The 13,799-nt window shown below is 46.3% G+C and overlaps 1 protein-coding gene across 1 annotated transcript in view; it reads right to left on the bottom strand.

The window, feature by feature from the left end:
* The window catches only part of LOC116972889 (dynein heavy chain 8, axonemal-like), a 574,435-nt gene that overhangs the window by 375,525 nt on the left and 185,111 nt on the right, over positions 1-13,799 (bottom strand). The window contains exons 26-29 of the mRNA XM_033020476.1: positions 13,071-13,216; positions 12,633-12,792; positions 6,112-6,208; positions 634-775 (exon numbers count right to left, since the gene is read on the bottom strand). Of these exons, the coding sequence (XP_032876367.1) occupies positions 634-775; positions 6,112-6,208; positions 12,633-12,792; positions 13,071-13,216 (545 nt within the window). The remainder of the gene's footprint in view (positions 1-633; positions 776-6,111; positions 6,209-12,632; positions 12,793-13,070; positions 13,217-13,799) is intronic.

Here is a 13,799-nt window from a genome sequence, read left to right as displayed (position 1 = left end):
ATGAAAATCACATGAAATTGGCAATTTTCAAAATGTTTCTTTGAGATTAGATTGCAAAACTCAATGAGGTAGCAATATTTAAGCCAGTTAATAGTACATCATATATTAATAATGTTAATACATTTTAATAAATTGTGGATAATGTATTACAATAATTAACATAATTGCAGTATTAAGTAGATCATCATCATCATCATCGTTGAAAACATCAACAGGCAACGGGTTACAATGCTACGTACGACAGTGATCGCAACTTCTACTGAAGTGTGGACGGCCGTTGGCTCGCTAGGACCTCATCCGCCCTCTGACAGGTCTTGTTTTTGGTCCTGCTGGGGGTCCACAGTCCCCTCCTCACCTGGCAAACCAGGTGGGGGAATCAGTTTAGTCGCCGACTATCCGACCATGGAGCAGGTAGCACAAAATTACATGGTACCCGTGGCGGGGGGAAAAATATAGAAATACAGACATTTTCTAAATAAGTGTACAACATTAGAATAACAATTTTGAAAATCTATCTGACATTACGCCTGTCAAAACTTATATTAATAATATGTTACATATTATACATATTACAAACAAATTAAAAAATCATCCATGTCCAGCAACCTCATCACGTTTACAAGCATCTCTTACCTACAGCCGTCTGTGAATCAGAAATACTTTCATGGTGCATTTTTGGTTGCCTCCACTGCAACACGTTACGGTTCACTTCCAAAATCATTTGGATTGTTCGGTTGATGCCATGTTGAATGTCATCCAGATTTGGTTCCATAATCTAAAATCCAACAGCCAATATAATTTTTTTTTTTTTTTTGGAATTTATTTTATTAGAAGCAATTGTACAGGAATAAGGCAATCGACATAACAGTTATACAATTATTGTACAGCTTCATTTTTACCATTGAAACCTAAATCAAAAAACAGTTTTTTTTTAATCTCTTACCTCGACGGAGATCCAATATTTTTCCACATCGTATCTCCGTCCACACTGCGGCCTAACATCAAGGAGTTGGTGGCCTTTGCTGGAGACCGACATAGGGAGCTCCAACCGCGGGAGCCTGCAGACTTAACATTGCGGAGCTGCCGATCCCTTTGCCAGGGATCGACCTCAGATCTCCAATGGCGGGAGCCTGCGGACTTTAACATCGCGGTCTTTGGTTAGAGACCGACTTCGGGAGTTCCAAGCCGCTGGAACTTTGCCTGCCCCGACGCGGGAGCTCCGATCTCCCCAACGTGAGACCTTCGACTGCCGGCTGCGGGAACTTCGATCGGCCCAACGCTTTGCTTGCCCCAATGCTTCGATTGCCCCAACCGTGGGAGAAAAATGTGGGAAGATTAGACTTTATCACAGTGAGGAATGTGGGGAATCCGCTGTGGTGGATGTTTATGTTAACTTTTATGTAGTTGTGTGTCTTGTTGCTTTTTTTAGTATGGCTGCACGGTAATACGATCACTGTACCTTAATTGGTACACGTGACAATAAAAACCTTTGAAACCTTTGTATCCTTAAAGGTACTGTAGCAGGACAGGTCAATGCAGTAGTTAAAAAGGGATTTGGGTACTATCCTTTATTAACAGCAGCATTTAATGTAAGAGTAGGGAGGGTGTGTGTGTGCGCCAGAACAGAATATATAATATTAATTATACCATAGATTTAACCATTGTGCATGTAGAGGTTAATTACAACTGCCAGGATTAGAAAATTGATGTTGTGAAAGGAGTGGTAAACTCGTTTTCTTCAGAACATTGGAGAGCGAGGGTATAATTAATGATTCAATAATTAAATGATACTTTATTGTCACAAGTATCCAGATACAGTAACATTTTGTCTTGCATATAATCCGGTAAAATTATGCTATAGATAAGCACATTCATGGAGTAATACAAAATGGCAATGATTATAGCATAAAGGGTCTGTCCCACTTAATTGTCCTTGGCACGCAAATTACGCGACCTCATGGTCGCATTGAGGCGCACGGGCATCATAGGGCCTCGCGGGGCCAGTCCCACTTAGAAGCGCGGAAGGGTATGTATTTGTGCGCGACATCGCGCGGCGATCTGAAATTTTTGTAGTGAACTAAATCTTCGCGCTCCAACGGCCTGTCGCGGAACTGACGGCCAAAGTGGGACAGGCCGAAGACCCTGGCGCGATGCAACGTCTCACCTCCAACAGCAGCAGAAGCAGGCAAACGATCGCCGAACTCGGCCTGGGGCTCACGGCCATTGCGGTCCGGATCCGCCCCCACTCCTACTCCCAGAGCGGGGCCAAGAAATTTGAAGATAGACACAAAATGCTGGATTAATTCAGCGGGACCGGCAGCATCTCTGGAGAGAAGCAATGGATGACGTTTCGGGTCAAGACCCTTCTTTTCAGACTGAAGAAGAGTCTCGACACAAAACATCACCCATTGCTTCTCTCCAGAGATGCTGCCGGTCCCGCTGAGTTACTCCAGCTTAGTGTCCATCTTCAAATGACGTCACGCGCTCCAGACGGCTGTGCGTACGCATGAAATCGCGGCCGACATTCGCAGGACCATCGCGGCTCAATGCGACCTCGATGTCGCGTAATTTGCGTGCCAAGGACACCAGCCCGCAAGACAGAGAAGATTGAGAACGTCATTATTCATGATCTGAACAACATTCCGGCATGGACTGATAAATAACACTCATGCCACTGAAATGCCAGGCAATGTCCATCGCCAACAAAAGAGAATCTATCTCTCACTACCTATTAAAACATAGAAAAGGACAAGACAGGAACAGGCACTTCTGCCACCAACGTCTGTGCCGAACATAATGCCACACTAAACTACTCTCATCTGCCTTTCTAGAAGCCTCTTACATGCCACAATCATATCTGCCACCACCACCACCACTCCGGGCAAGTGATTCTTGGCACCCACCACTCTCTGTGTAAAAATCATGCCCCGCAAATCTCCTTTGAACTTAGCCCCTTTCAACTTAAAGCTGTGACTTCTAGTCTTTGACATTTGCACCTTGAGAAAACGATTCTGACTGTCTGCCCTGTCTACGCCTCTCAACATTTTATGTACATCTATCAGGTCTTCCTTCAACCTCCGGGACTTCAGAGAAAACAATCCAAGTCTATCTAACCTCTCCTTGTAGAAAACAATCTCTAATCCCAGCAACATTCTGGTAAACCTCCACATCCTTCCTGTAATGGGGCAACCAGAATTATACGTAATACTCCAAATGCACATAACCAGCATCCTATAAAGCTGCAACATGACTTCCTGACTCTGATACTCAGGGCCCGACAATGAAGGCATTGACATTCAATGATATACCCAATTATCAAAATCCTGTGGTTATCAATAACTAGAAACTTAAGTGGAAGACCTATGTAAATAACGGGAGCTTGTGATGGTGGAAGGTTGCTTCTCGGACTGGAGGTCGGTGACTAGTGGTGTGCCTTATGGTTTGGTGCTGGGCCCATTACTGTTTGTCATCTACATCAATGATTTGGATGAGAATATACAGGGCAAGATTAGCAAGTTTGCTGATGATACAAAAGTGAGTGGTTTTGCGGATAGTGAAGATGGTTGTGAAAGATTGTAGCAGGATCTGGATCGATTGGCCAGGTGGGCAGAAGAATGGCTGATGGAATTTAATACAGTGTGAAGTGTTGCATTTTGGGATGTCGAACAAGGGCAGGACCTACACAGTAAATGGTCGGCCTCTGGGTAGTGTTGTAGAGCAGAGGGATCTAGGAGTACAGGTGCATGGTTCCTTGAAGGTCTAGTTGCAGTCAGAGTATTCAGTATAGAAGTTGGGAGGTCATGTTGCAGTTGTATAAGACATTGGTGAGACCGCATTTAGAATATTGTGTTCAGTTCCGTTATAGGAAAGATGTTGTCAAGCTGGAAAGGGTGCAGAGAGGATTTACAAGGATGTTGCCAGGACTAGAGGGTGTGAGCTATAGGGAGAGGTTGAGTAGGCTGGGTCTCTATTCGATGGAGTGCAGGAGGATGAGGGGGTTTGTTATAGAGGTGTATAAGATCATGTGAGGAATAGATCGGGTAGATGCACAGTCTTTTGCGCAAGGTACGTGAATCGTGGACCAGAGGACATAGGTTCAAGGTGAAGGGGAAAAGATTTAATAGGAATTTGAGGGGTAACTTTTTTAGATTAGATTAGATTAAACTTTATTAATCCCCTTATTCAGGGGAAATTCAGATGTCCTTGCAGCACACTAATAAAAATACAACATAGTATTCAAAAAGAAGTTCAACACAAAACATCCCCCCACAGTGATTCCTACTGTGGGGGAAGGCACAAAGTCCAGTCCCCATCCTCTTGTCCACCCAAAGTCGGGCCTATTGAGGCCTCCACAGTCGCCGCCACGGCGCCCGATGTTCTCGCCGGGTGATGGTACTCCGGCGTCGGGAGAACCCCAGCGGCTTGGGGTGCCAGGAACGACCGCCTTCCCACCGGAGACCACGGCTTCCAAGCCAACAGACCGCGCCGGACGGAGCTCCACACACTGGCGATCTCAACGAGAGATCCCAGGCTCCGAGATGTAACGTTCAGCGTCGCAGCTGGCCGCTCCACAGAACCGCGGCTCCACAATGTTCTTATCGGCGGTCCCAGCATACTGGAGTTCCAGCGCGGCGACCCAGGAAAGGCATCGCCCGCTCCGCAATAGCGCTCCAGCGCTGCGCCGCCGCCAAAGCCGATGTTCTGCGCCGCCACCAAAGCCGATGTTCTGGCCAGGTCCCCTCAGGGAAACGTCGCTCCAGGACCCGCTGGTAGGCCGCAAGGACGGGTCGAAGTAGCTGCTCGGAGGAAGGCAACCCCTCCGACCAGGTAGGGACTCGAAAAGCAGTTTCCCCCTTCCCCCCCACCACCCCCCACACATAAAAAGATTAGGCCCCCTGACTGCACACTCAACGTACTAAAAATAATAAAAAAGAAGGGAAAAAAAACGGACAGCTGCAGGTCAGGCAGCCGTTCAGGACAGCGCCTCCTCCTCCATTTACACAAATGGACGGTGGGTGTATGGAACAAACTGCCAGAAGAGGTAGTTGAGGCTGGGACTATCCCATCGTTTAAGAAACAGTTAGACAGGTACAAGGATAGGACAGGTTTGGAAGGATATGGACCAAGCACAGGCACTAGTGTAGCTGGGACAATGTTGGCCGGTGTGGGCAAGTTGGGCCGAAGGGCCACACTGTATCACTCTATGATTCTATGATCTAGAATTCACTCTTTCTAAGAGGGATGGAAACAAATAATCTGTTTTTTTTCAAAGGGGAAGGATATAAAGACTTGAAGGGAAGTAGCAAGACAATGGGACTGACTGGCATTCCATAGATCTCAGCCCATTGACCCCAATCAGGTCATTTAAGAAGCACAAATTGCAGTTTTTACCACAACCATGACATTTTTTTTTAGTTTAGAGATACAACGCGAAAAGAGGCCCTTCGGCCCACCAAGCTAGCACCAATCAGCAAACCCGGCACATTAACACTATCCTACACACAACACACGAGGGACAATTTGCACTTATACCAAGCCAATTGCCATGCTAATTGAAGGTGGTTGCCAGAGGTTGCAGGTAGTGGAAGGTAAGATCTTTTTTTCACCCAGTTTTATTCCACCAGGGAAGTCTCACCTTCCACTACATGCAACCTCCGGCAACCACCTTCAACTAGCATCGCAACCGGCTTTGACTAAATAATAACCGATTTTTAAAACGGCAACCTATTTTTAGTCGCGGCCGGTTTTGAATTTTTTGAAATAATCGCCGGAACATAGAAGAAGCGGAAACCACTTTCGACCATTAGGGAGACTGACAAAAACCTCTGGGAACCGCACGGAAACCTTGGGTGGGGCGCAAAGTCTCCAGAGGTTTCCGTTCAGGTTTCTTAAGTGGGACAGGGGCACTAGTGCGACAGGGGCATAAGGCAGCAACTCAACCGCTGTGCCACCGTGCCACCCTTATTACCCTCATGTCAAAATGGACCTGATATCTTTACTGACACAATAAATGCATTGGCAGCTGCCAAAATATGAAAATCATCCCCATGGAATTCAAAAAAAAATGTCTTTACACTATGCAAAGGATTACATTATTCAGTAATTACATACCACATTCGGAATTGCCAAGTGAACCTCAACCTTCATAAAGGGGGAGAATTCTTCAACGTTACTTGAGTAGCCATACTGTCCTCTTCTGCCGATGGTGCTGTTCCAAACAAATAAATACAATATATATAAAACAAAAGTCAAAGTATAGTCAATTTATAAGATAGTTATACTGTATAATCAGAATGCAACATTATCTTCATTCAATATGCTTTAGAGCTAATCACACAAGGTCCAAAGGTTCCTTGCCCAACAATGGGAGGATCATTTCACCACACGGCCTTTGGGGCAACATACCCCTCAGCATGGACTCCTGCAACTTGCAATATACCAGCTGGCAGCATTCAGTTATGGACATGTCCATGCACTGGAGGGTTAAAGGTTTCAAGCAAACCATCTTTCACCAAACTACCAAAAGAGCTACCAAACATCACACCACTTTACAACAGCATTGGGTCTGCTACCTTGCAGGTCGTAGCTCTTCATATACATATCCAAGTGCTGATCAAGTGCAACAAGAGATTCTACCTTTACCTTCCTTTCAGGTAATGAGTTCCAGACCCTCTTGAAGATAAAAGATCCTCATCTCCCCTTTTATCCTTAATTTAGTTTAGTTTACTTTAGAGATACAGCGTGGAAACAGGCCCTTCAGCCCACCGAGTCCATGCCGACCAGCAATTGCTGCACATTAACATTATCCTACACGCTGGAGATTATTTTACATTCATACCAAGCCAATTAACCTACAATCCTGTATGTCTTTGGAGTGTGGGAAGAAACCGGAGATCCCGGAGAAAACCCACGCAGGTCACAGGGAGAACGTACAAACTCCGTACAGACAGCACCTGTAGTCAGGAGGATTGAACCTGGGTCCCTGGTGCTGTAAGGCAGCAATTTTACTTCGGAGTCACGTGAGTGACTACGTGAAGAACCCGCTTCCAACGCATGCGTGTCATATCGCTACACGCATTGCACGAGTCAACAGAAGGGTGGAGGACATTCCCCAGTAACGGGAGAAGGAAAAAAGGACCAGCAAAAGGCAGGTAAGGACTCTGCATTTTTATTCACAGAAAAATGGACAGAGTGAAAAGGAAGCGGTCTGCAAAAAAGCTGCCCGAGAAACGCGTTGTAAACGTGGATGAACGGCAGAGACAGCAGCCGTCGGCTCTAGAGGCCTCGGTAGAGGAATCAGCTGTGCCAGAAATCATTCTGGCACCGACGAAACTTACTCACCAGCCGGGAGGCAAAGTTCAAACAAAAACGCACCATCTAGCAGAGCCCGACTTGGAGCAGCAGCGGGCGACCAGCCCGTATCAATATCGGACCAGGGCTGAACGGGTGCGGCAGACGGAACAAACCCGCTATGAGTGGCTGCATACGGAGCAGCCAGGAGAAACAGCTGACCGGGAACAGCGGTGGACCTACACACAGGACCGGTGTGGCCAGCGGCGGGACGAGGAAAGCCCGCAAACCAGCACCCGTGAGTACCGGGGACGGGAACAGCGGGGATACAGAGAAGAGCAGCACACTGCTGAAAGGCTGCAAAAATGGGAGCAGCCAAAAATAGCAAGTGCAGCTCACCGTCTAAAGGAGCTGCTGGAGGAGCTCCTTCACAGTGGCAGTCCCATGAATGTGGAGACTAGCCACAGTGGGCAGACAAGCCCCATATGGGTACCCCGTGAGGGACCCCTGAAATCTCGACCTCTTCGGAGGAGAGGGGCAGGACCCTGATGGGCCAGACCCTGATCACACAGCTTCCCATGATCCTGAATCTGCAGAAAAACATACACTGCTGGACATGGTGGCTAATTACTTCAAACCAAGTCAAACAGGGGCAGACTTGGATTCCAGGATGGCAGCCAGTATTAACTACATGTCTGGCCATCAACCCCAACAACAAATATTCACAGAGACACTGGCCAGACATCTGCCACCTGGTAACTGTGATGCATTACAAATCCCTAGTGTCAACCAATGCATTTGGAAGCATATGGGGAAGGACATCAGGAACCATGATCTCAAAATCCAGAAAGCCTTAAAGGGGCTTACGGCAGGGATCACAGCTTACATCCGCACCCTGGACAAAACAGAGCAAACTAAAGGCCACCAAGACGCACTAGCCCTGTTCTGTAATGTACAATATGAGCTGAATAGCATGCGGAGGGCGGCTATTCAGCCAGCACTGGATCCTAAATATGCAACAATTTGCAAACAAAGAGCCGTTAAAACCACAACCCTTTTGTTTGGGGAAGCCAAGACACTGGGGCTCATCAAAACCAGCGCAATGACTTATTTTGGATCACGGTACCGGCCACATGGAAGACCGAAAAGTGTGGCTTATATCAGTGGCAGTGCCAGAACCCAATATAACCTGCAGCAGCCTTCTTTTAGGGTATGGCCAGGGACGGCCACCCTGGAAGATGCGGAAGCCTAAACCTCCAGTACAACCACGAACACGAATAAAAACAAAACCCCCTTTTTTCAAAAAACAAAGAAAATAATACAACCACCAGTAACCATGGAGGTAGGTGGGTGTGGTTATTTTGTAAAAAAGGGACCCACGACGGTGGGAGGGAGGTTGCAATACTACAGTGACGAATGGTGTAAAATCACTACAGACTCGTATGTTCTAAGCAGTATTCAGGGTTATCTGATAGAATTTACTCATCCCAATAACCCCCCCGTACAACATACACCAGAAAGGCATTTCGTCCTTACAAAAACCGAACAATCTAAAGCCCACATGGAGCTACAACGATTGTATACAAAAGGTGTGATTGAGCATACTACTCATGAACAATTAAAATTTGTATCAAACATATTTATTAAAAATAAAAAAGATGGGGGTTGCAGGATTATCATTGACCTTTCAACCCTAAACACATTTGGTCAATATGTTCATTTTAAGATGGATACCTTTATCACTGCTAAAGAATTAGTATCAGCTGGTTTCTATATGACAAGCATTGACTTAAAAGATGCATACTATACAGTACCCATCAAAGGGGAACACAGACGGTAGTTAAGTGTAAATTGATACCAGAAACGAATATGGATTATCTAGGATTCACCATTAACACGGTCAATATGTTAGTAACTTTACCAATAAATAAAGCCGCAGCCCTACAGGAGGATTGCAGCGAGCTTCTTAACACCAACAGACCCTCCATTAGACGGGTAGGCCGGATAATTGGGAAGATTGTGGCTACATTCCCGGCCACACATTTTGGGCCATTACATTATCAAAATTTGCAAAGAGTAAAAATTAGAGCACTCAAATTTAACAAAGGTCATTTTGATAGACCTATGGAGCTGCCTACGGAAGCTATAATTGAACTACAGTGGTGGGAACATAGCATTAGGTATTGCTCCAACCCCATCATTATTGACAACTCGTCTATGGTATTACAAAATGGTGTATCCAAAGAAACATTTGGATATCGGCAACATACCTACCAGGTAAGCTAAATTCAGTGGCAGACACCAGGTCACGCAAATTTAATGAAAACACGGAATGGATGTTAAATAAAAATGTATTTGCTGAAATTACAGCAAAATATGGTAGACCAGATATTGATATTTTTGCGTCCAGGTTGAATCACCAATTACCAAGGTATGTGTCCTGGGAACCAGACCCTGGGGCAGAAGCTACAGATGCTTTCTCACTGCATTGGGGGAAATGGCGTTTTTAATGCTTTCCCCCATTCTGCATCATCAATCGGGTACAAAAGAAAAATTCAACAATATTCGGCATCTGGGATTCTCATAGTACCCGATTGGCCTACTCAACCGTGGTATTCGGTCATACAGGGGATGGTGTTAGAACCATGTTCCCTTATTGGACATAGCCTGAATTTATTAATTCATCCAGTAACTGGGGGGGGGGGCAGTCACCCATGCCATAAGACTATGGATTTGTTGATTTGTAGAGTCTGAAAGACCCACTACACGGCATGGGGCTGTCAGACAGGACGATGAATCACATCACATCCGCACAAAGACTGTCAACACGGAAGCAGTACCTCGGACACATCAAGAAATGGGGCATATACTGCTTTGACAACAACCTAGACCAAAGGGCCAAGAACATTCCGGCCGTATTGGAATTCTTAACAAACCTCCATTATGATAAACGATTGGGCTACAGTGCCATCAATAGTGCCAGAAGTGCACTCTCCAATTACCTATCACAAGGTACGGAGCGGCACACGGTGGGAACGCACCCCCTGGTAACAAAACTTATGAGGGGCATATTCAATGCAAATCCCCCTAAAACCAGGTACTCCAAAATCTGGGATGTGGGTGTCGTTTTAAACATGCTGAGGAGCTGGTCGCCCATAAACAGCATTATCACTGCAGAAACTGACCATGAAGATGGTTATGCTCATGGCGTTAGTTACTGCACAACGAGTCCAGTCATTAAGCAAACTGAGCCTGGACTCCTTGATCATCTCACGAGAGAAACTGGTGTTTGTCATACATGAGTTAATAAAACAAACAGACCAGGTTCATCGGGTCAAGTGATTGAATTTATGGAATATCCATATGACGAACGTCTGTGTATAGCAAGACATATCCAATTATACATGGAATATACTAAGAGCATTCGAGGTCAGGAAATGGCTTTGTTAATTTCTTACAAGAAACCGCACAAAAGGGTCACGACCCAAACTATCTCAAGGTGGCTCAAATGTGTCCTAAAGATGGCAGGAATAAACACTAATGGTTTTAAATCTCATTCCACCAGGGCTGCAGCAAAATCCGCAGCAAAAATTCTGAGGTACCCACGGACCAAATCCTCAGAATAGCAGGATGGTCATCCGAAAGGACTTTCCAAAGGTTTTATAATAAACCAGTTTTTGGAGCCATCATCATTTTCGGAAAGCATTTTACGTTCAATATTATAATTTGCCCGAAGGGTTACAGGGCTATGATTTCAATTAATAAATGTATTTTCTCGTTATATCACACAAGTCTTTGTATAAGTGTGTCTAAAATTGCTAATGATACTCTCTCCCGATACCCAAGGCAGTTGTGAAGCATGGACTCGTTCCACGGCATGAGGTCACAGAGCTTTGAAATCTTCACGTAGTCACTCACGTGACTCCGAAGTAAAATAGTAAGATTAAACGAGAACTTACCAGTTTGAAGTTTTATCTGTATTTTATGAGGAGGAACGTTGAGGGAATACGTGCCCTCCGCTCCCACCCTCCTATGATCATATCAAAACTGGTATCTCTTTGATAATCTTACTATGTTAGGTCATTATAGTTTCTGTGACCTCACACCGCTGCTTTGAAGAATGACACGCATGCGTTGGAAGCGGGTTCTTCACGTATTCCCTCAACGTTCCTCCTCATAAAATACAGATCAAACTTCAAACTGGTAAGTTCTCGTTTAATCTTACTACTCTACAGCTGCGCCACTGTGCTGCCCTCTTCTGGCAATTCATTTAAATCTATGCCCCTCTTTAACTCCTATGCTGAGTGAAACAGGTCCTTCCTACTTAAGCTCCTCGTAATTTTATAATCAATGAATTATAGCTACATCTCCAAAGTCTGAAGAAAACTCTAGTTTACCAATCTTTTCACGTTACGTTACTGTGAGAACATTTCAATTCAGCAACAGGATAAAAATGGGTCAGGTGACTGGGTGTAAACTTGGCAAATCAAGTTTAATGCAGGAAAACATAATGTTGGGCACTTAAGTATTAACAATCGAAAGGTTAAACTACAAATTTTTGGAATACATAGGGATCTACATGTAGTTATGCATGAATCGCATAAGCAGGTAACATCAGGTACACAAGTAGATACTAAGGTGAATGTATAGCGTTCTTTATTGGAAAGGAGTTGGAGTTCAGAAATATGGGACCAATGTTACAATTGTGCTGGGTTCTGGGTGCTAGCGAGGCCAGATCTGGAGTACTTGGCACAGTTTTGGCCCTTTTATTAAGGACTAGACCAAGTGCAGGCAAGATTCCACCACTCACCCGTTCCCCCAACGCAATATTCCACCACTCACGCATAGCCCCCAGCTGCGCAGGTGCGGCTCATTTCCCCTCGTCCCCCAGCACTCCCTCCTCCTCCTCTTCACCCTTCCTCTTCAATCCCTAGAGAGGGAGGGAGAGTGTAGAGAAGGAGAGGGAGGGGGTAGAGAGGGAGGGGGAGGGCGTAGAGAGAGAGGGTAGAGGGTGGGGCAGGGGGTAGAGAGGTAGAGGGGTACAGAGTGAGAGGGAGGGGATAGAGAGGGAGGGGGTAGAGTGGGGGGGGGAGGTAGGGTATAGAGGGAGAGGGAAGGGGGTAGAGAGGGAGGGGGGTGGAGAGGGTGATGATGAGGGTAGATAGGGAAGGGGCATCTCCCTCCTCCACACTGCCTCCCCCATCTCTACCACCTCACTCCCCACCCCATCTCCCTCCTGCTCATTTCCCTCATCCTCCTCCCCTCACTCCCATTCCCTGCCCCAGCACCTACCCATGTGGTAGAGCAGCGCCAGGGCCTGGAACTCGGCCTGGTTCTTGTACTCAGCCCGGCCATGGCTGGGTGTGGGGTGAGGGTTGTGGGCGGCCAAGCCAGAGTTGCCTGCAGAGAGGCTGTGCTGCAGGATGGCCGTGGCCGGGCGCTGGTACACCTTGACCAGGCCCCGGGCTTGGGCACGAGTCCAGTCCTCAGCTCGGCCGCCGCCTGGGATCCAGTCCAGGTCCCGACTTCATCTCCGGGCTCGTCCCTGACCCCAGACCCAGGCTCGTCCTTGGCTCCGGATTCACCAAGCTGGTGTCCAAGTTGGACTTGCCCTTGTCGTCCTGGACGAAGAGCTTCCTGCTGCCGTGACCAGCACCTCGTGAAGGCCGACCTGGTCTTCGAAGGAGGAGCCTTTCCACTTGATTACAGGTCCTTGACATGATCCTCCAGGAAGGTGAGTTTATCCTTCTGAGTGTAGCAGGCCACTGCCAGCACATTACCGAGCGAGACGTTTTTAAACCCCACCGTCTGACGGATGTCGTCGTAGCTGGCGATATTGATGCCAGCTGGGATGCCGCTGGCAGCGAAGGTGAGCACGTCGAGGGAGGTGAAGTCGGGTTTGAGGAATCGGTTGGGGCCAGGGTAGCTGGGGCAGCAGCCGCTCATCAGAGGCCACCAGCCGGGTGAACTTGGCACTCATGTCCTTGTTCACCACCGCCACAAAAGCTCAGTGCATCTCTGAAATTCTCTATCCCGGATTGTTGAGGAGATTAGACCATTGAAGATTTTTAAAGGCTAGGTGCATACATTTCATTAAGTTCAGAGAATTGAGGGCAATGTTGAACTGCCACAGAAGAGGAATTGAGGCCTGGGACAGATTGGCCTTCATCATTATTGATCATTAATAGTGTTTTATGGTTGAAGGTCCAGATGACTCCAAGAGGGAGTGAGAATAATAATGTGATCAATTACCCTGTAAAATTAAAAGCAACTTTGTTGTGCTGAAAATCATTGTCAGTCTTTCCAAATGTTTTTCTCATTGAAAAGCCCTTGAATTTATACGGTGAAACTCATTCTGCAAAGTAATCAATTCTCATGAAATTTAGGTTGAGCTAACCATGCATTATACTTGTTTTACAATACTGCAAGATTAATTTCAATCCTATCTTTAGCAATTCCCAGAGTCCTATAGTTTTGGCTATTGACATCCATCGATCTTGAGCTACGAT

This window comes from Amblyraja radiata, chromosome 5, assembly GCF_010909765.2.
Source record: "Amblyraja radiata isolate CabotCenter1 chromosome 5, sAmbRad1.1.pri, whole genome shotgun sequence".
In the NCBI taxonomy this organism is placed as follows: Eukaryota; Metazoa; Chordata; class Chondrichthyes; order Rajiformes; family Rajidae; genus Amblyraja; species Amblyraja radiata.
Note: the sequence above shows the minus strand (reverse complement) of the source record. Positions and strands in the feature narration are given on the sequence as shown.